Source organism: Balaenoptera ricei, chromosome 15, assembly GCF_028023285.1.
Source record: "Balaenoptera ricei isolate mBalRic1 chromosome 15, mBalRic1.hap2, whole genome shotgun sequence".
In the NCBI taxonomy this organism is placed as follows: domain Eukaryota; kingdom Metazoa; phylum Chordata; class Mammalia; order Artiodactyla; family Balaenopteridae; genus Balaenoptera; species Balaenoptera ricei.
The window spans coordinates 66178289-66200862 of NC_082653.1; the positions used below are offsets into that span (position 1 = coordinate 66178289).

General features: G+C 53.2%; 1 protein-coding gene across 1 annotated transcript; it reads right to left on the minus strand.

Annotated features, from left to right (window-relative positions):
• Positions 1-742: 742 nt before the first annotated feature.
• GPRC5B (G protein-coupled receptor class C group 5 member B) lies at positions 743-21735 on the minus strand. Its single transcript, XM_059898349.1, has 4 exons — positions 21574-21735; positions 11282-12295; positions 3697-3806; positions 743-2330 (listed from the first exon to the last, which is right to left on the minus strand). The coding sequence occupies exons 2-4, from the start codon at positions 12285-12287 to the stop codon at positions 2286-2288; spliced, it is 1161 nt and encodes a 386-aa protein (XP_059754332.1). The 5' UTR covers positions 12288-12295; positions 21574-21735; the 3' UTR covers positions 743-2285.
• Between the last annotated feature and the right edge of the window lie 839 nt (positions 21736-22574).

The window sequence follows — 22574 nt, forward strand, 5'->3', positions numbered from 1 at the left end:
AAATAAAATAAAACCCAGAAGTGCAAAAACTACCAGAGATTTAAAAAGAAAAGAAAAGAAAAAGGTCTCATTAAGTGAGGTTTCCTGTGGCTCAAAGCCGGTTCCATTTCTACGGTGGTGAAACGTTCCTTTCCGCTTGTAGCCATCTATGCTGCGCCACCTGACACGCCTGGACCGCCAAGAACTTAGAGAGGACGTGACCATGTTTGCTCTCCCCTCTGCAAGGGGGGCTCTTGCAGCCTGAGTCGCTGATGGGATCAGAGAGCTCTGAAGGAGTCCAGGGAGTGTGGGTGAGCGACCGTTTCCCGGCACGAGAACGTGGAACACGGCCGTTTTTCACCAGATGGGACCGAGGTGTTCGGAGATTTCTGTGATTTTCAGAATTCTGGGTCTGCATGCATCCGCCTCCACCCCGGGTCCTAGCTTCTCTCCCTCCACCCCCCGCCCCCATACTCCAAGTTCCAGCCCACCCAGTGGCCCTCCTAGCACAGAGGGCTGGGATGGGATTCTCTCCCTAGAAGCAGGCACGTGCTCCGGGGGTGGGGCAGGCGGGCGCTTCCCGAAGGTCAGGTAGGGGCGGCATTCTGGTGCCACGCTCCCTCTTCCCCATGCTGGCAACACACAGAATTGCGCTAATGTGAAGGAGGGCTACACAGGGGTGGCCAGATTGGCCTCGCTACCCCGGTGCTCTGCAAGGATGCGGGCGGGGGAGGGCGAGGATGGGACACAGCAGACTAGGGCCTCGAGAAAAATCAGAAGGTTTATTAAAACATACTCAGCTCAGACATATCGGCTTATGAAGAGGTCAGTTTCCCCCCCCAAACACTAACCTTTTTCATTTTCTTTAAAGGTTAAAGGCTTATGGGTTGGTTTTATAGAAAAAAGCAATACAGTGATTAGAGTATATGCAAAAGGACCCACCCTCATTTATACATTCCATGCCGTCAGGTTAAAACTCTTTGCTTTGAATCATTGCTAGCGATTATACTGGCCAAACAGTGCAGAGAACATGGGGCTTTTAATGGCCGAGATGTTCGAAATGCCAAATAAAGGAATGACTTGCTGAGGACAGACGGAAACCATGACAGAAACAATGGGCTTTGAAGAGAACCATTTTCATGGAACTTGCAGAAAACCAAGACAAAAATGTCCCCCATACCCTCCCCAAAGCAGCAAGAAACCCTCACGTGCTCCACCCCACCCTGGACCTTTCACTACATCCGCGTAGAAGACCCAAGAACTCACTGCTTCCTAGGCAGCAGGCGTTACCTCTCCACCCTGGGGCACCCCTGCCAGGTGACAGCATCATGGAAAATCTGCTGTGGCATTGGCCTCCTGGCCAAGCTAGTGCACTTTGAGCTGGTGGCCCCGTTTGAGCTTTTGAAATGGACATGGGGATAGAACTGGGGAAGGGCTGGAGGAAGACTCATGAGGAGGGAAGAGGGAGAGGTGATCAGGGGAGAGACGGCTGCCCCAGCCAGAAACTGCCCCGCAGAAGGAGGCATGCTTGCTTCCTGCCATCGACGGCAGAGCAAGAGGCCCAGAGAAGGAACAGGGGCTGGCTGCCACTTTCTAAGTGTGATGGTCCCTTCAACTCCCAGACAGCCTTTTCTTCTTTGGCACGTGGCAGGCCCCCTCCACCACTGCTTTTAAAGCTCTCCCCATGATTCGGTTGGGCCTCGCCTCGGAATCACACTCACAGTCTCCTTAACTGCCCCTGACCCCCCTGAAATGTGAAAACTAAGAGGCAGCCCTGTGGGAAAGCCACAATTCCTCCTCCTCCTCCTCAGTGAAATGGTCATCTCCAAGAGGCTGCCTGAGGTCCAGCACTTGCTGGGGAGGGGCGATGGTGTGGGATCTCCATGTTCAACCAACATCAGCCTGGCCCACTGGCTGTGAACTTGGTTCTGTTCTACACCCAGAGGATGAAGCAGTCTTCCCAGCCACATGTTCGAATGAGCCTAATCCTATTTGCAATTAGCTTTGCTTTAGTTTGCAGGGTTTGAGGTTGGTTTGGTATTAGGTGTGTGTGTGTGTGTGCGTGCGTGTGTGTGTGTGTGTGTGTGTGTGTGTGTGAGGGGCAGGGGAGGGGAGGGCAGTCGGTGTTAGCTTTTCAGTTCAGCAGTGTTCACATTTACACAAAATCCCCTTGTCTAGGATTTCCAAATCTCCTGGCTGCGAGGCGGCCTTGTTCAGCTACTGTTACTGATTTCTCCCTCAAGAAAGACACGGCCAGGGAATAAAATCGGTAAGAGAGATTCTTATTCTCTGGAACTTAAAGTCTTTCACCAGAGGTGTCTTCCAGTGTAACTTGGCGGAGCAGTTGGGATCTGGAAACAGGAATAACACACTAAGAACTCCGTGCTTTGCAACGTCAATGTCAGAAACCAGTTTGTTAACAATGTACCATTGATAAGTTACCTTGTCTTTTCTGGGCTGAATGATTCCCAGGAAAAGCAGCAACCACTATGTGTGATATACGATGCTCCATTTTTGGGAAGGCCAGCTGCCCTTTTCCATAATCATGAACCTGAACAAATATGTTTCTTTACCCAGAACCCCACCTCACTTTCTAAATCCAGGGTGTTTTTATGCACACTGGCCTTGACCGGACCAGGGGGGCTTAAGAATGACTGATCAGAGGGTTTATCAGAATGATAAGAATGACTGATGGGGCTGTTTTCTAACTAAATTTATTAAAACACAGGCCGAATGCTTGAAACTTAGGCTTCTCTTGGTGCCCAACAATGAACAGGCCAGTGGATGGCTGGGGGTCTTCACAAACGCAATCCGTGAGCCTGCTTGCTTGAGCCCATTCCACACCAATGCAAACTGAGGCATCGCATACCGTCTGAAGGCCAGGAAAACCAGAGTTCCCTCTAGAGATCAAAGACCATCCCTGACTCACATTGAAAACAAAAAAAGTTCAGGGTGAGTTATGGAATTGGCACATAATATAAAGAATGGAAATCCAATTTACACGTGTAAACTGGCTCATGTGTTGTTTCTGAAAGAAGCATGTAGCTATGTTTGGAAATTAAATATAGGAATGAGAGTGAGCTTTTAGATTGCTAGAGAAAGAAAATGATGTAAGTCCACGGAGGCAAAATGTAAATGGTGACAATTCTGCTGAATGTCTGTTTGGCATCAGATAGTAAACCTGTTTTTGTGTTCGCGGGAGAGAAATGATAATTACTTCAGTTTCTTCAGAAATTTTTTAAGAAGTGGGGTTGGGGGAACCCAGTACCCAGCTGGGGCACGGTGTGGAGGCGAGGAGCAGGGGACGGAGGGCTCAACTAGGTTGGATGCCAGCAAAATCTGCCAAGGTTTCGTAACTCTGGGCTTTTCCTAAAACTCACTTCTGAAGGAGAGCATGGAGGGGGGCACCTTCTGTATAATGAAAACCAGAGAATTCACTGGGTGCAAGAGCCCCAAGAAACAGGGACTCTTTCAAACGAATCTACAGACGGTCAGCTAAGTACAGGTGGATGTTCCGTGCATGGAGAAAGGGGGTCGAGAGGAAGGAAGAAACACAGAAGCACCGCATGCATCCTAGCCGCAAGGGGTGTCGACGTGAGCCGCTGGCTTTGCAGCCCTGTAAGCCACCTCCACGGAGCGGTGTGTCCCCATCAAAGCTGCCCCCCAGCACCGACCGCTCCTAGGCTTCCTGCCAAAACATCACCTCATGATACTTACAGTCCCCCCGTTGAGCACAACCGCCATCTCCGTTGGCTGATACACATTACTTCTGAACGGAGCGCTGGGTCTGTTTCCCAAGCTGCCATTGCGAAATCCTGTTCGGAGAGCTGAGGGAGGGAGGGAAAGGCAACACCAAAAAAAAAAAAAAAAAAGACACAATTTTGAATTTTGTTTTCTTCCCCTGCATCAACACCACGCTCCAGGCACACACCCCCCACCCCCACCCCTCGCCTTTGTCACAAGCCAGATTCAAAACAAAAGTCACAAAGGCGCTTTGTTCTCTGGCTCTCTTGGAGCCTGACCCGTCTCAGGGGGGTTGGGGAGTTTGCAGAATCCAGGGCGCAGGCGGCTCTCAGGGAGGGGACCCCGGGTAGAGCCTTGCCCGGCCTTCCCCTGCCCCCGTGGGCCATGGGTGATGTGGGAGCGCCTGCATCCCTCAGAAGGTCTCTTCTGACAAAAGACCTCCTCACTACCGAGTGCCATCCCTGACAAGTTCAACACCACACTGTCCAACACGGTTTCTGGATACACACAGAGGTGGGCAACCCTGAGAACCTGGACCACAAGTACATGGTAGAGGTCGGACGTCTTCAGGGGAAAGTGACGGGGAAGAGGACAGAGGGGCCCCAGACACATGAGTGGGGTCATTTCTAGACAGGAAAAAAAGGGAGATCTGAAGCAAAGATAGCAAAATACGTCATCACTTTCTACCTCTGAAAGGAGAGTAAATGGTGTTTCTTATTTGCAGTGTACTTTTAGACATCTAAATTTCCTTTTTTTGGTGAAGAAAAATCAGATGACACAAAAAGACCTGGAGGAACCGTGAAATGTATATTACTAAGTGAAAGCAGCCAGGCGGTAAAAACTCACACTGTATGATTCCAACTACAATATTCTGGAAAAGGCTAAACTACAGAGACAGTGAAAAGATTAGTGATTGCCAAAGGTTTGGGGGAGCACAGGGAATTTTTAGGGCATTGGAACTATTCTGGGTGATACTATAATGGTGGAGACATGACATCATGCATTTGTCCAAACCCATAGAACTGTACAAAGAGTGACCTCTAAAATGTTAATTATGGACTTTAATTAATAATAATGTATCAATATTGATTCATCCACTGCGACAAATGTAACACTAATGCAAGTTGTTAATAATAGGGAAAACCAGGGGAGGGGGCAGGTGGGAATTCCCTGTACTTCCTGTTCAAATTCTCTGTACTTAAAACTGCTCTAAAAAATAGTCCATTAAGAAATAACAGAGAAACAAGAAGCACTATAAAAAAATCAAAACAAAAGTCTTTCTCAATTGTGAGATGCCATTTTACATGGGGCACAGAGGGATTAGGTAACTTGCCTAAGGTCACACAGCTGGTAAGAACCAGCATTTGAACCCAAGCAGAGAGAATCTGTGTTCTTGACCATCACACTATTCTGGCTCCAAATACTTTGTTTTTAACTACCACATTTAGTTACTTAGAAGCAATCTGAATTTAAGTGACATTAGGGCAGTGGTCCCCAACCTTTTGGCACTAGGGACCGGTTTCATGGAAGACAATTTTTCCACGGACCAGGGGCAGGGTGGGGGCTGGAGCGGGGCTGGAGGTGGGGGGATGGTTCAGATGGTAATTCAAGTGTTGGGGAGCGATGAGGAGCGATGGGGAGCATTGGGGAGCGATGGGGAGAGATGGGGAGCGATGGGGAGAGATGGGGAGCATTGGGGAGCGATGGGGAGAGATGGGGAGCGATGGGGAGAGGTGGGGAGCGATGGGGGGAGATGGGGAGCGATGGGGGGAGATGGGGAGCGATGGGGAGCATTGGGGAGCGATGGGGAGCGATGGGGAGAGGTGGGGAGCGATGGGGAGAGATGGGGAGCATTGGGGAGCGATGGGGAGAGATGGGGAGCGATGGGGAGCGTTGGGGAGCGGCAGATGAAGCTTCGCTCGCTGGCCTGCCGCTCACCTCCTGCTGTTCCTAACAGGCCACGGACCGCTAAGGACCACTACCAGTCTGAGGCCTGGGGGTTAGGGACCCCTGCATTAGGGGCAGCTCAGCCCAGACTGAACCAAGGCAGGGTGGGGAATGCATGTTCCAAAACAGACCCTGCTTTAGCATCTCCAAGCCTTCAAGAGCTCCCATGCACAGGCTGACAAGAAGATGACCTTCCTGGGAAGCAGAGAAGCGGCCGAGGGCACAGAGTGCATGGACTCTCCCTAGTCCCAATTCCTAGCCGAGGCCTCCCTGAAGAGAGGGAGCTCCAAACAGCACAGCTTTCCTCATACTGCAGAGACCCTGCCGGCTATGGTGGCGGAATCTGGCTCTAAACCATTCGCTTCAAAAAACAAAGGCTAGACTCTACAGGCCATCTGTGGGATGCCTTGGCCCAAGGATCCCTCTGTGTAGTGGTTATCTGCTGTTCTCCTCTGGTAAACATCCCTCCCACATTCTAGGTCCTGAGTATTGGCCACAACTGTCTCCTCCCCTGGCCTTGAGGTGGGCATATGATTGGGGCCTGGCCAATCAGGTCCAGTCAGAGCTAATTCTGGGATTTTTACTCAAGCATCCTGGGAAATGTTCCTCTTTTCTGCTGGGACTCTGTGTAAGCCTAGAGCCGTGCACTGCCAGGATTCTAACAGAGCCAAGAGATGGAGAGAGACCAAATCTTGTCATCACTTGAGCTTCCTGGATCTATCCATTTCTGAAGCCTGACCCCCAGTACCTTAGTTCATTGTTGTTTTGTGTTGTTTTGCTTAAATTGCTTCAGATCAGATTTTTTATTATTTGCAACTTCAAGAATCCCAACTAACACTCCACTCTGACCTGGGTCAGCTCTGAAAGGCAAGTAGGGCTCATCCATAAGGAGGTCCCAACAGGAATCTAAGATCATAGGCTAAATGCCAGTCTTCTCCTGTTCAGACTCTGCAAGTGAGGCGAGATTCGCCCTGCCCCCAAAGCTGACACAGGGCCTTCCACTGGGAAGCGAAGGGGCAGAGTTTAAATAGCCCTTGGCCTAATGAGATCAGAGAGCCCAAATCCCCTAACAGAAGAAAGAACCCCTTTCTTTCTTGCTCCTTTGAAAGGTGAACATTTAACGTACCGTGTTAACGTTTTCCAAAATGTGATCTGAAGTGCTATATCCTTCAGTGTATTTTCATCTTCTATCACGTACCTCATGCCTTGTTTTCTAATTAATTAATTAATTAACTTATTTATTTATTTTTGGCTGAGTTGGGTCTTTGTTGCTGCACACGGGCTTTCTCTAGTTGCGGTGTGCGGGTTTCTCATTGCGGTGGCTTCTCTTGTTGTGGAGCACGGGCTCTAGGCGCGTGGGCTTCAGTAGTTGTGGCTCGCGGGCTCTAGAGCGCAGGCTCAGTAGTTGTGGCACACGGGCTTAGTTGCTCCGCGGCATGTGGGATCTTCCCGGACCAGGGCTCGAACCCGTTGGCAGGCAGATTCTTAACCACTGCGCCACCAGGGAAGCCCCCCTCATGCCTTGTTGATACTCATTAAGAAACAGCAGGCCGGTGAAGTCCTACATATCTGGGGTCTCACTGGGGGAAGGAAATAAGGGAGCAGTGGCTGAGCCACAGGCCAGCCTGGGGAATGCCCTTCCCATCTCGACTTCAGGGATGGACTCTCAAGGGTACAGAGCCTGAAAGGCTGGCTAGATAAAATACAGGAGAAAGAGGGCCAATTGCAGCTCCCGGGTAAGGCCCCTTGTGGGGCCTGGTTCCCTAAAATACAAGCTGGCTGAGGTCAGACCAAAGATGAGAACAGCTGTTCTCACCATGGCAAGGGAGGGTGCCCAGGCATTCCCCAGCCAGCAAAGTAGTGTTTCTAGAACAAAGACAGTCCTAGCCAGGATGACAATTTAGCCTCTCCCTGTGAGCCTTCCACGGGAATTGGCTTTGCCTCGTGCCCATGTGAATTTTGGCGGACACACATTTGGGAGGATGCAAAATTGGGCTGTTAAAAAAAGTCTGACAACATCCAAGGTTGGTGAAGAGGTGGGGAAATGGGGCTCTCATATAATTATTCAGGGGAGACTAAATTAGTCCACCTTTCTGTGGGGTGGCATCTGGCAGTATGTATCAAGATTGAAAGGTGCAGACTCTTTTGACGCATGTGTAGGAGTTAATTGATCAAGGGCACAAACATGAATGGATAAGAACGTTCATTGCAGCATTACTTATACGGAAAGCCAGAAACGAGCAGAATATTCACCAGCTAAGATCAGAAAAATAAATTATGGTACCTCCTAGAAATCTCTGCCTCGTGAAAAGGATACTGTAGCTCTGCTGTCGCTGACCTGGAAAGGCCTCCCTCCATGATATACTGTTGTTTTAAGCAAGCACACAGCAGAAAACCACTTAGACCAGTGGTTTCAACCTGGTTACATCTTAGAAGCACTTGCAGGGCTTAAAATACCTAAGCCCAAACCGACTTACTCAATCAGAATGAGGGACAGGCACTGGTAATTTGTTTAAAGCCGCCCAAGAGATTCTAACGTGCAGACAGGTTAAGAACTGCTCTACGGGATTGGGGTGTGTGTGTGTGTGTGTGTGTGTGCGCGCTCATCAAGAGATGTCTGGCAAGATGAGAGCAAACAGTCAGCAGCAGTTGCCTTTGGGCAATGGGATTCTGAGCAATTTTTATTATTTTCACTTGCTGAACTCCTACCTGATTATTGTTGATCTTTTCTCATCAGAAAGGAATAATAAAGGTATTTTTGTTTTGGAAAATAAAGAGGGGAAGGAGGGACAACCTCCTTGGCTTTGGAACATAGTGTTTGAAACAGACGGGCCCGTGGGGCACCTCTGGAGACCCCATCACGCCCTGTGCCAGCACTGGTACTGCTGGTACTGACGTGGGTCACAAATCCCTTAGATCTCTGGATCTTACATGGATGTGACGTACTGGATGCGTTTTCACAAGAAAGGATGCACGGGATTCAGAAAACCAACCTTCTCTCTCCCTGCTCTGCTGTGAGCCCTGCTGTGAGCCTGAAGAAGTTGCCTGACACTCCTGGACTCAGTTTCCTGCTCTGTAAAATAGGACTTATAATCCCTGTCTTCTCAGAGTGGCCTGACACATCTGTGAGATGAGGGACACTAAAGTGCTTTAAGAAGAGAAGAGAAATTCTGTGGCAGAGTGATCAGTGTGTGGGCTCTCGAGTCAGGCCGCCTGGGTTCAAATCCTGGCTCTGCCTCTTGGGCAAGTTGTTCAGCCTCTCCGTGCCTCAGTTTGCTGTCTGTAAAATGGACCTCACTGGGTTATTGTAGGGATTAAATGAGATTAGCCGCTAAAATGCTCAGAATGGTACCTGGTCCATGGTAAGCACCCAGTAGGGGTTAGCCATCCTTACTTTTGAAGCCCCTACTACTTGTGTAGTTCTAGCACCCCCCTTTCACTGCAAGTAAACTAGATTATCAGGTTCAACAACACTGGTTCTTAACTTTCTGGGGATTATGAATGGCTTTGAGAATCTGACAAAGCAATAGACTAATTCCCAGTTGAATGTATAAAAATTTACATCCATTTCAGGAGTTCCTGTTACCTTTGAGGTCCAAGGGGAGTCCATGGGTCTCAGATACAGAGGATCCTATTCCAGGAGAAGCCAAGGAAGAGGTGGCTCCGCCAGGACCCCAGGAGCTGGCCAGGAGCCTGGCCTCTGCTCATCACATGCCCTGAGGGGCCCTCTGGCCTCCCAGTGAGTGATGACCCCCATTCTGACCCTCATCTTCTCCTGGCAATCCACAGAGCCAGCCCCACCAGAGCTGTGGCTCATCCCTGCCAAATCTATTGACAAACAGAGGCTTGCAGGCTTGGGGCTTTCCAGTAAGAAGAGAGCAGCTCTGATAAAGGCCACACCAGGACGTTTGACTCTACCCATGGTGGGGTTGCAGGAGGGGGGGAAAGTCTGTCCTTCTCTCCAGTGGGTCTGGCCAGGAGCAGGGGATCAGAAGCAGCTGGGCACATCCTGGTGGGGAGGAGGGCTGAGGGTGGCCTTGGAGGACCTGGTGGCTTGATGTGCTTCCCCCTGCCTGCAGGGGTGGGTGGCTGTGCTCTGGGCCTCGGCACTCAACCCAACAAGGCTGACTTCGTAGTATGACCAGACAGTGGGCACTGCCCAGGCACCTGGGTGAGCATCACAGAAAAGGGGACCACGGCCATCTGGAATGGGCCACCTCCTAGCTGTATGTCATCAGGCAAGACTGAACCTCTTACAGCCTCCATTTATTCATCTGTAAGATGGGGATAATAACAGACCCTACCTCATCAGGTGGAGGTGTGAACTAATGAGATAACGCAGGTTAAGAAGTTAGAATAGTGCCTGGCATGTAGGTAGTGTTCAATAAATGATTATACTAGGTAATTAATTATTACTACTGCTGCTGGTACTGCTGCTATTATTACTGTAGCTCCTGATAAATTTTTAGGTAACTGGGAAAAGGCAATTTTAATTAATCTCAAGTGTTGGGAGCTCAGCCGACTTGCTTTAAGCAACAATTGTAAGAGACAGTTCTCCAGCATCTACAGCAGGGGCACCTGGGGCCTGGGCCGCCTCCTCTCGGCCCTTCCCTCTTGGGAATCCCGCCGCAGCGGTGGCAGACAGCCTGGGTGCTCAGACCACCTCCACTCGAAGTGCCCACCAAATCTCTTTTCTGCTGTGCGGGCTAATGGAACTTGTTCAGCCCATTTACAGGAGCCCTGGGAGACATTCATGACAGTGGGAGATAGGAGAGAGATCGATTCTGAGGTTCTACACGTGTCCCTGGCAGGGATGAGCCCCAGCTACCCATGGCGGTAACCAGCTCTTTGATGCTCTTGTTCTGGCGTTTCTGCCTTCCCAGCCTCGTTCTCCCTGGCGGGGGCCACCTCCTAAGTAAACCACCTACAACATCGCAGGCTCTGCTTTCAGGGGAACCCAACCAAGATGCACATCCAACAAGCCAGGTGCCGTGGGAGCCCCTCAGTATGTCACCTCTCTCAACAGGTCTATGGGGTACACAAAGCCTTACATCTAGGAAGCGGCAGAGGCAGGATCCCAACCCAGACATCCTACTCCAGGGCCCAAATTCATACACTCCTGGAGACAGAGGTAGGGGAGGGGATTGGAATGTTGCCCCTCACCATCCCCTTCATCCATCTAGCACATGGGCTGCAAACTTAAACACTTCCAGGGGGTGAGGGGCTTCATGTTGATATGTTATAGCGGCCGGGACAGGGAGTGTGGTGAAGGGAAAGTGGATCCCCACCTAAAGGGCCACCACAACTCGGCGAGGGGTAAGAGACAGAGCCTTTCCAGCCAGCGTCACACGATTGCTGCCAGGTGGGAATGGCAGCCCAGCACTGCCAGATCCAACTTTGCAAAAAAGGCCAGAAACCTGGCTTTTTATACTAAATTAGTTGACAGTGCTAAATAAGAATGCATCTCTGGGCCAGTTTCAGCACAGCGGTCAATGTCCGTAGGCTCTGATCTGCCAGGACCGTCCCCAGGACCACCGACCCCCAGTGGAAAAAAAGGAGAGCGCACTTTTGCGAAGAACAGCCTAACCCAGCGGGGCGGTGCCCACTTTACCTGCGTTGTGCTCGTCCATCGAGAAGGCCTTGTTCTCCATGTAGGTCCGCGGCAGCTGCACGTCCTCCTCAAACGCCGTCTCCCGCATCCTCGGCTGCGACGTGTCGAAGTAGTTGGGTGTGTTCTCCTGCGGGGCGGGCAGGATGGTGCAGTGGATCTCTGGGATGGCGTGGAAGATGACGAAGACCCAGCCACTGGCCACCAGCGTGATGGCCAAGGTGGGGTCTCCCCAGGCGTCTCCCTGGCGCAGCTCCGCATTGCCGAAGAGGTACATGGTCATCCAGGCCACCCAGATGAGCACGGAGAGGAAGGCCGTGACCAGGATGCAGACCCCGTTCTGCTTCCACTTCTTGAACTTGCCGCACAGCGTGAAGAGGGCCAGCCCCAGGGTGGCCACGAGCAGTACCATGTCGTAGATGAGGGCCATCGCGAAGTCCATCGGCTCGTAGGCACAGGCCGGCTTCTCGTCGCGCAGCACGGTCAGCACCAGCCACTCGATGGCGATGATGACCTGCACGAGCATCAGGCACAGGGCCACGCCCACCAGCTGCCAGCCCGACGGGCTCTTGCCGTGGCGCACCAGCCTCCGCACGCGCCACGCCTGGCTCAGCAGGCAGGAGAAGCAGAGCGCGAAGAGGACGCCCCAGAGGAACCGGCGGACGGAGCAGATGGTCTCATCCTCCCGGATGATGAAGGCGAACGTCAGGCCAAAGAGGCCCAGGGTGCCCAGGAGGAAGAGGAAGTGGAGGCCCACGGGGTCCTTCTTCTCCTTGTCCTTGATGAACGGCAGGCGCACCAGGAGGACGAGCGTCAGGAGCAGTGTGATCAGGGCGCCCGCCCCCGCCACCGCCTCCACCACGATGCCCCAGATGGTGTCCAGGTCGCACAGGGACACGTACTGAGGGAGAAGGTCCAGCCCACAGCCCCGGGACGTGCTGGTGTTCTCAGAGGCCCCGGAGGCAATCACGAAGAGCAGGAGGAAAGCCAGCACCTGGTGGGTTCTCATCTTTCTCTCTGACACCGTGAACGTTCCAGAAGAGTTGGGGGGAAAAGACCAATTCATTGTAAGACTCCCACTCTCCTGACTTCTTTAAGAAGACCCACCTCACTTCGAACCCGCCAGCCCCCTTCTCCAGGCAGCACAGCCTGGAGAAGGGGGGGTGGATTTCGGCCCCCATCTGCCCCCTAGTCCGGGCTCAGTGAACAGCCGTGAACCGTCAGTGCTAGTGGCTGGAGGAGAGGATGCGAGGGGGACTCACTTTCTCTGAATACTCTTTCCTATTCTTTGAATTTGAGGCCATGTCTGACCTCTTCAAAAATCAGGGAATAAAATGAGACTTGAAGAGATGGTCATGGGCCGAGCGCTTGCTGGGAGAGGGGCACGCACCACCCGTTTCAGTCTCTCAGCGCTAACAGCGGACATTTACCGATGACTCACGCTCGGCCAGGCACTCGACACGTCCAGTCCTCACACCGGTGACGCAACAGTCTTGAGGAGGTTGGGACACCTGCCCAAGGTCACACCACTCAGCTCCTAGACGCATCCCCTCTTAGAAGCTTCCCAGCGTTTCAAATGTAGCGTGAACGGTCTTCCTGGGTTCCACCCTTTCCCTCCTCTCCCCTCGCACATCCCACCCCTCCCACAAATATCTGCTGAGAACCCATCCTCTTACTCCAGCCAGCCCACCTCTGCAGCGGATGCCTCCGTGCCTCACGGAGTCCACACAGCAGCCGGGAGGTGGGCTTATTACCCCCAGTCTCGTCTTCCCCTCCTGCTGCCTCTGCTTAGACTAGCCTCCGCACCCTGCTTTTATGGAAAGCTGCTCCTCCCCACACTGGTCTCAGCTCTAATGTCACCCACTCAGACCTTGGCCAAGGTCGCACCCCCATCCCCTCCCCCAGTGCCTCTCATCTATTTCTTAGCTCTAATCGTATCTGTCATCTTTTTGCCTGTTTACTTTGTTTCTCCTGTCCCTTCCTCCTCTCCTCCCTTCCTGCCTTTCTTCACCACTAGCTACAGGATGACAGGGACACTGTCTGTCTCGTTCATCAGCATAAACCAGGGTTTCTCAGCCTCGGACCTGATTCTTCCCTGTTTTGGGGTTTGTCCTGTGCATTGCAGGATGTATGTGTAGCACCATCACTGGCCTCTACCCACTAGGTGACTGAAGCACACCCCCTCCCCCAATTGTGACAACCTCCCAAGTTTTTAGACACTGCCAGTGTCCCCTGGGGGGAAAATCACCAGGATGAGCACCGCTGGTCAAGTACTAGCATAAAAGCGTACTAGGTGCTTCCTAAATACTGAGTGAACGAGACTTCTCACCAGGACTCTCCTCTACCCACTGCCACCAGCTCCTTGCTTTTTTTTTTTTTTTTTTTAAAGATTGATTGATTGATTGATTGCTATGTTGGGTCTTCGTTTCTGTGCGAGGGCTTTCTCTAGTTGCGGCAAGCGGGGGCCACTCCTCATCGCGGTGCGCGGGCCTCTCATCATCGCGGCCTCTCTTGTTGCGGAGCACAGGCTCCAGACGCGCAGGCTCAGTAGTTGTGGCTCACGGGCCCAGCTGCTCCGCGGCATATGGGATCCTCCCAGACCAGGGCTCGAACCCGTGTCCCCTGCATTAGCAGGCAGACTCTCAACCACTGCGCCACCAGGGAAGCCCCCAGCTCCTTGCTTTTGGAGGGAGCCTGGCCTTGGGAAAGCCATGCCTGCACAGCTCTGCAGTGACGTGTTCCCAGGCGTCTTAAGCCAGACTTACGGCCTTAGCTCCACCCACAGTGAGGCTGTAACCAGCCACCTCCCGGGCAGCTCAGCACATCCCTGGGGCTTTCTTAAGTAAATGCGGTATCGACCACCTCTCTCTCTGCTCCTTGATGGGACACGGTGAGCGGCTCTGATCCTGCCTTGGCCGCAAGGCCATCAACTGGGATAAATTATTGATGCTGCAGAATGAGAAGGAGCCTGGTGCTATATGGACCAGCTCCTTTGCCTATAGATGAAAGAAGGCAGACTGGGAACGGAGGGCATCTGGCAAGAGATGCTCCTGAAACAAGCACCCCAGACACTGGCAATCAGGCCCATGGTCCTGCCACTATTCGGGGCTCTGCTACTTCAGTCACTGGAGTGCCACCTCAGCTATTTACACCTTGTCTACAAAGCCCCTGTAAGTTATTTACTTAACTGACTCACCAAGTCCTTGAAATTGACTCAAAAGAAAACTCAACACATTGAAATACTTGTTGATGGAACTCATGTTGCATACCCATTGGCATATCCCAACGTACCACCTTTGGAAAAATACTGTCCTAGCCAGAGCTGCATCTCACAAGAGCACACTGGGAATCAAAATTTAAGAACCGGATATGCTGGAACAAAATGCCATCAGGCCCCCGACACAGCGCAGTGGATTTCCCCTAGACTTCTCATCAATGGCAAATGTGATTAGGAGGCTTCTCAGCAAGTGACAACAAGACGCACCCCATGCAGCCTCTCTAGGTCACACATCAGCCAGTCTCACCTCCAGGGTGGCTGGGAGAGGACGGGTAGGAATGTGCTTCTGGAGTCTTGACCACCAACCCTCTCCCCAACTCTCCCACCCACCTGCAGGCCAGTGGTTCTCAATCAGGGGCAATTTTGATCCCAAGGGACACTGAGGCATGTCTAGGGACATTTTTGGTTGTCACAACTGGGGAGGGTGGGGTGCAATTGGCATCTAGTGGGTAGAGTCCAGGGAAGTTGCTAAGCATCCTACAATGCCTGAGATGGCTCTCAACACAAAGAATGATCCGGCCCCACGTGTCAACAGTGCTGAGGTTGAGAAAGCCTGGTTTATACACTGGAGAACACAGTTGATGAGGGTGAAGCCAGGAAACCAGCCAGGCCTCTCAGCCTCAGGCCTGCACTCCGGGTCCTTTCCTCGCAAGAACTTGGCCTTCTTTAGCTGCCTCCACTCATTCTCTTGGGGGAATCTCCTCTCTCCAGGCCTGCCTACAAATTGGGACTTGGTTCCACCAGTTCGTCCCCCTTCCTGACTGTCCTTCCAACCACAACAGGAAACCAATGTGGATGAAGAAAATATCAAGATGGTGACCAAGCTTCTGAAATTGTGCAGGTTCTTATGGCTGTGGTCCAGGTCTCCAGCTCCCACTCCTTTCTGACATGGGAAATACATACACTCTTGCTTTCTGCTTTCATTCCTAAGGTTGGAACCCTCTCCTTCTGGGACAGCTGTTGTTTTTGTTGTCCTGCGCCCGTTTCTCTCATTTCTGAAGACAGCTCCTGATTTTCCTTTGGAGAGCCGCCTCGAGCCCCAGCTGCAAGCACCTGACCCAGCCTGGCCAATCAGAGCATTTAGCCCACCCTTTGGCCACACTGACTGGTTCATGAACAGGCACCTGGCCCCAACCAGACCCATGAGAATCAGCTTTAGGATTTTTGCTAGAATTAACTGGAAAGAGTTTTTCTCTTGTTATCGGGGTTAATAAGCTAAAAGGATGTACACCTGGGGCTGGAGAGGACCTATTTACCATCACAGGGACAGAACCTGTCTGAGAGTAAAGCTGACCCACAGGTAACGGCCACGTGATGGACCAGAGTCCTAAAACACAGAGAGACTGGATTCAGTTATGCCTGAAGCCAGATACCCTGGTCTTTGCAGTTCTAGCAGCCAATTAACTTCCCTTTTTTGGATTAAGCCGGTTTGAGGCGGGTTTATGTGACTTGCTAACAAAGAAGTTCTATTATACCTCCCACATGATGTGGCCCTCTTCTTCCAGGAAGCCCTCCCTACCCAACATCTAGGCAGCCAGAGGCTTCGATAGGGTCCAGCTGTCCCAAGTAGGTCATTATCATTGCTAAAGCTGCCCATGAGGTGACAGCCATTGTTCTACAGAACAATGTCCAGGATGAACAGGAGGAAGGCCACACACCACCTCACGGAATGAAGCTGAGTCCAGCTCATCTAGGATTTCTGGGGGATTCTGCCCTGCAGAGTTTTCTATTACTGCCATAGTGACCGCGACAATGACTGTTAACTCTCATAATGCTTACCATGCTCCAGGCCCTCTTCTATGCACTTCACATATATTAATACCTTATCATCTGGACAATGACACCATGAGGCAAGTGCTATTACTATCTCCATTTCACAGGAAATAAAACAGAGAAGCCAGTTGGCTTGTCCAAGGTCACATAGCTAGAAAGCGGTGGAGCCAGGAGACAGACAATTGTACTATTGTTACTGGGCTCTTACTACAGACCAGGGCTCTGGAAATGTCACCCGGTGAGACCTTTGCTGGCCAGTCTATCTAAATTAGGTTCCCTCTGCCTCTTTAGGCTCTACACCAATACTCCTGATCTTTATCTTCATAGCATGTGCCACAATTTTCAAATATTTTATTTTATTACTCTTTTGGTCTGATCCCACACACCCAGGCTCTTGTCTGTCTTGTTCTGCACCGATTCCCCAGTGCCTGGCACATGGGCAGGGCTCACGGCCCAGTTACTAAATCAATCAACTGATTAAACGTGGTCTCCAACCCTCATGTCACCTGGCAGGAAGATGCTCTCATTGTCATTTTATAGAGGAGGGGACTGAGGGCCTGAGAGGCTTAAGTCAAAGTCTGATCTTCAGACTGGCAACAGCGGTGGCATCGCTCGGGAGCTTGTTAGAAATGCAGACTCTCAGGAGTGGGCCTGGCCACCTGTGTTTCCACAGCCCTACGATAAGCTCCAGGTGTGCTCAGATGCTTGGGTGCACCGAGGTTTGAGAAGCACGAACATATGCAGTGGGGGAGCCTGGACGATGGCCCGGCACCTTCCGCCTCACTATCCCTGCCCCAGGCCCAGGGGGCAGTGCCCACTCACGCTCCATCTAACCCACTGTCAGGTAAGCCCCATCCTGCCCCCTCAGCCACCTGGGGCCTCCCCGCTGCTGAGAACGGAGCAGCTCTCCAGGAACCCCAAACTGCACAAAACCAGATTAGAGGTTTGGAGTCAGCCGCAAGGCAGGGCTGATTGGGAAGGGATGAATACATGGCAACAAACCCGTGGGATGTAGGCATGCAGCTCCTCAAAAGGAGTAATGAATAAAGTGATGAATGTGCAAGACTCGGCTCACATACTAATTACTTTGCTGCCAGCCAGGCTCCCAGAAATGTGACTCATTCAGATGCTCTTAAAAACACTGCATCGCACATGCAGGCCCGCGCACACACACTCTCTCTCTCCCCGCAGAGGGGCCAGAAGCTACCGGCAGGTGTTGGAGCAGCATGTTTCTCGCAAGCTGGGGCCTGCAGAGGCTGGAAAGAATGCAGGCAAGATTCCTTGTGCGAGGACAGCGCTGCCTGCCTGAACGCCACAAGCAGGGCTGGTTCTCCCAGGCTCAGTCCTCGCCAAGCAGTATAAACTTCCGGTTTCAAGTTCTGCCCCTGGCACTTGCTAGAACCCTGTGACCATGGGCAGCTGACTTAACCTTACTTGTCTCAGTTTCTTCATCTGCAAAATGGGGGTGATAATACCCATCTTGCAGGGTTCTTGTGAGGATTAAAATAATTAATAATTAGAGTTTAGGACAATAGGTAACATGGGGTAAGCACTTATATAAAGCGTCTGTTAAATAAAAGATTGGCGAATGCTCTGAGGTTATGAGCTTTTCTGACTTTGCTTTTCCAGGAGGGGTGGTTGCCATGGAGATGGGGCTGAAACAGGGGCTCACCCAGGTGTTTGTCCACCACTGGTTTCCAGCCTCCCCAGTCACACACCAAGCAAAGAGGTCCCTGAGTTGTTGTGACGGGGAGAAGCCTTTGGGGGTGGTCTACCTTGGAAACTCCCAAACTCTCCTGATCCCCACAGCAGGTGCTCTAAATGGGAGCCTTGCTGTGAAGGTAGTTTTCCAGAGGGGAACTGGTGCTGGAGGACCTGAGGCCAGCCTGCGTGCCCTGAAACTGGGTGTCCCTGTTGAGGAGTCAGAGCCAGACACCCAGAAACCAGTCACCAGCCATTCTCCTGGGAACTAGCATCCCCACGTTGCCATCCACCCATATGAAAGCAGACACAAGATGTACAAAACTGCTCTGGAACACACCATTATGACCTGCTTCGCCTCGGCAGCTACCAGCAGAGGCATCTTAAACCCACCTTCTCTAAAGAAGGGGGGAGGCGCTGGAGCATGGAAGGGAAAGAAAAACTAAACAGATCTGGAGGGGCTTTCCTAGCCCTGGGCATGTCTAACAGTTCAGTACCCGATGAATACCTGGCACAGGATTTACACTCCCATCAGTCTCCTCAAGAGTGGAAGACCTCAGTTGGAGGAAAGTCAGACAGAACTGTGTGACATTGGGCATTACTCACTTAACCTCTCTGACCTTCAGTCTCTTCTTCTGTAAAACAAGGATAATAATAGTGCTACTTTCATAAGGCTGATGTGAAACGTACTTAGAAAGTACTCAGCATGGCAGACAGGGAGCACTGGGTCCCGGCTTATTACAATTACGATTCCCATTGTCCTGTTGGGAATACAAAGAGGTAATGCAACTTGGCCAGAGGCTTCCTGGAATTGATGGGCCGAGCTGGGACTAGAACCCACTTCTCCCAGCTGCTGACCTCAAGGCCACTGCACCCCTGATTGGACTCGCTCTGTTGGACAGAGGGCCAGGATAAGGCTGCAGAGACAGTCCCCCCACACACCCCAGCATCACACTCTGTCCCTGCCCACTCCCATTATAGCCGCTGGTGCATTTCCTGCTCCAGAGGGATTAAACTGTTACAAGGTTTCCTGACATTAAACTATTTCCCAGACCTGCAATCTAACCCTTTGATATCTTTTGCAAGTTACACCATCTCATAATCTTCAGTTCCCAAGGCCGCCCAGACCACCAGCCTATCTGGGGGCCCTTGGATTTAATAACCCTCACAGGTTAGTAAACAGGGTTGCCAGAACACAGGCTCCGTGATCCATGAATATGCAAAGCAGCTCCAACCCTGTAAATAAAAGCAATCATTTAAATGCAAATTGCATCCTTGGCTGCCGGTTCCAGGGTGGATGGTTCCTCTAAGGCTGTAATTCCGAGAAGAAAATGTGACTAACTCAGAACCCCCAGGAAGCTCTGCATGGAAGTGTTTATGGGGCGTTGGGCTCTGGGTGGGGGCCATTTAGGGTGGACAAAAACTGCTTAAAAGTGGGAAGTGGGTTTTAAAACCTGACCCACCCCTGGCGTAGGCTTACAGGGCCAGCCAGGCTCAAAGCAGTCCTCACAGGTCCCCTTCGGAGGCTCCCGGCGCCTTGCCACCCCCAGAGGCAGAAGGAAAGGGAAGCTGCTTTTCGTCTCCTTGTAGAGGTCAGGGGAGCGTTTAAAAATCAGATCTCGTGGCTTTCCACTCCAAATCCTGCAAGGGTTCACCAGTCCAAGGAGAATAAAACCTAAACTCCTTTCCACGGCCCAAAAGATCGTGGTCTGGCTGGTCCCTGCCATCCCCTTTCCAACCCTGCTCTCCACATCTGCCTATGAGCTCCAGCCACAATGGCCTTTGTTCAGTTTCTCTACGCTCATTCCCACCTCCAAGGCTTTGCACTTGCGGTGCCCTCTGCCTGGTTCAGTCTTCCCCCTGCTCTGTCAGTGCCCCCTCCCCCATTGCGGGGCTCCACTAACATGTCACTCCCCAGAACAGTCTTCCCTTATGTGTACATATTCTTGTCACTTTATTTTACAGCACTCTGCTTTCTTTTCCTGGCAGCCCTTATCCCAATCGGAAGTTCTCTCTACTTACTGTTTATTTACTTATTTAGTGTTCACCCACCTCCCCAGTGCCCTGAGAGCAGGGGCTTATCTGCCACTTCTGTAGCTGGCATATTTACTGAAATAACACATTACCCAATAAAGATTTTGAGCTTCTCTTTCTAACAAAACTGCTTTTCTTGCTGCCTGGGCCCCAAATGGCGACTCCTTCCCACTTCCACCTTTTCCCTCCCCAACTCAGCTGACCCCTTTTCAGACAGAGCAGGGAACAGATAGGAAACTGTTCACTCCGCAGTCTAGGTACAAAACTGGCCCAGTGAAGGGCTCCCAACCGACCATTTGCATTCTATTTACATCCTATTTGCATGCAGTTTTAACTCAAGGTCTGAAATCCTCCAGAAAGCCCCCGCCCGTGGGGAAACTTCTGAATCAAGGTTCCTCGGCTGAAGTTCTAAAGCTTTTGCGCCAAGTCCCTCCCCCACTTCTCTTGTCTTTGCGAGGATTTCCCAGTTCCTCCGGGGCTCTGCTCAGGTGCCCCCCACCCCATGCTGGCGCAGTTGGGCAGCCAATGTGGCGCGTGGCCCGGGGCCCCAGGCGGGGACGCGGCTGCCCGCCACACTCCAGGGGCCTTTGTCCGCGCTCCAAGGAGCCGCCCCTTAGCGAACTGGGGACAAGTTGGGTGGGTGTGTGCGTGTGGGGGGGGTGTTGGCTAGGCCTGGGAGTGACAGAGCCGGGTAAGAAACCCGCGGGCTGCGCTGGAGCCGTCCTCGGTGGTAAGCTCGGTACGCCCCCTCCCTGGCTGGTTAGCCAGCTCCCCCAGGCCGAGGCGGGTGCAGGCGGTAGGGATCCCGGGGTGCTTGGCGCTGGAAGCCCGTGTCCCCCAAGGGGGGGGGGGGACGCAGCACAGGGCTGATCCTCACCTCTAGCTTGGCCGCAACAGCAACGCTAACATCCCGCCATTGTATGCATTCGCCCCTCATTTCTTCCCCCAGCCCCAGAGCTCAGCTCTTCTCGCCCGCGGTGTCCCCTCGTTTCCCGCAGTGCGCACCCACGGCCGGCTGCGAGCTCGGCCCCCAGCCCCTATGGCAGGTGCGGCAGCTCACCCCCCAGCTCGGCCCCTGTGCCCCCGGCTCCGTCTGCCCTGCCTGTGCTCAGGCCCCACGGGCTTGCCACGCAGCCCTGCCCGCGGCTGCCCTCACAGGAGTCACTCGGGCACGCCTGGGCTCCCTTACAGTCCCAGCTGCCCTTTGCCTGTGGTCGCCCCCAGATCCTCCCCAGAGACTTGGATCTCCACCTGGTCCGGGTACATCCCCTCCCCCCATAAAGGTCCCGACCCTCCCCGCCCCCCGCCCCGCCCTCTGCGGCTCGTCTCCCGCCACACTGTGGTTCCCCCCACCCTGATCCCCCAGCTCCCCCAGCAGAATAACCCCTTGGGGGGGGCCTCAGAAAAGCACAAGAAGCAGACCCCACCCCAACCCTCTCAAGTCCACGGCGGGAAAAGTTTCTGGGGTCGCCGCAGCGCCCTCCACCCCACCGGTGCGGCTCGCACTCACCGACCCCCGCGGCCCCGCAGCGCCGATGCTCCTGCTGGCCCTCGGCCCGAGTCACATCTCTGCAGCGCAGCCGTGTCCCCAGCCCAGCGCGCCCGCCCGTCCTGCCTCACTGCATCGCACTCGCGAGCCGCTGCCGAGCGAGGCGCCCCCTGGCCCGGCCCGCGCTGCTGCAGCCGCCGCGGCCCCGCCCCTCCGGCCGGCCCGCCCCCGGGAGGCCCCGCCCCCGGAGCGTCCAAGCCCCGCCCCGCCCCGGCCCAGGCTAGGCTGAGTGTTCCGAAAGCAGCCCCGCGCGATCTCCTTGCTCCTGGCCTGCGGCGCTGAGACGAGCTCTCTCCAGTGTCCCCAGTTAGCGAACACCACCCGCACATCCACAGTGCGTCCATAAGCAGTCCGGGCGCGCCGGACACATCCCCAGGTTGATCCACTTTCAGAAACACACACACGGAGGGGCTTTCTAAACCGTGGGTTCCTAAACATTAACTTCCCCACAATAGACTAGCACCCGATCCAGGGCGCAGAGAGGATTCCGCCGCGAGCGTTCCAAAATCACCAACGCCCCAATATCAACTAGGCAGCCCCTTCCCGCCTGGGTACACTCCAATTACCCTCCCCCCCCCAAGTGTCCTTGTCCCTTTACGCACCCTGAGCCCGACACCCGCATCCTTGGCCACTCCAAACATACTCACAGGTCCACACGGTGCACCCTTCACGTGGCTCCGCACGCAGTATCCCATCACCGTCGCCCCACACATCATCCACATCCACACACGTCCACGACCTTCCCGCTCACACCTTCGGAGGCCCGGGGCCACCGGCTTGGCGCTCCGCAGACGCTCAGGACACAGGCTGCAGGCGCGCCCACGGGGCAGCCGCGGGACCCGCTTGAAGGAAGGGGTCCGGGCCGCCTTGTACCTCGACACTGAGTCTGGCTCCTAGTCCCCCCGGGCTGTCCGATGTCGGCTTTGCCTCGACCGGGCCTGGGGGCTGCGCTCCAGCTTCTG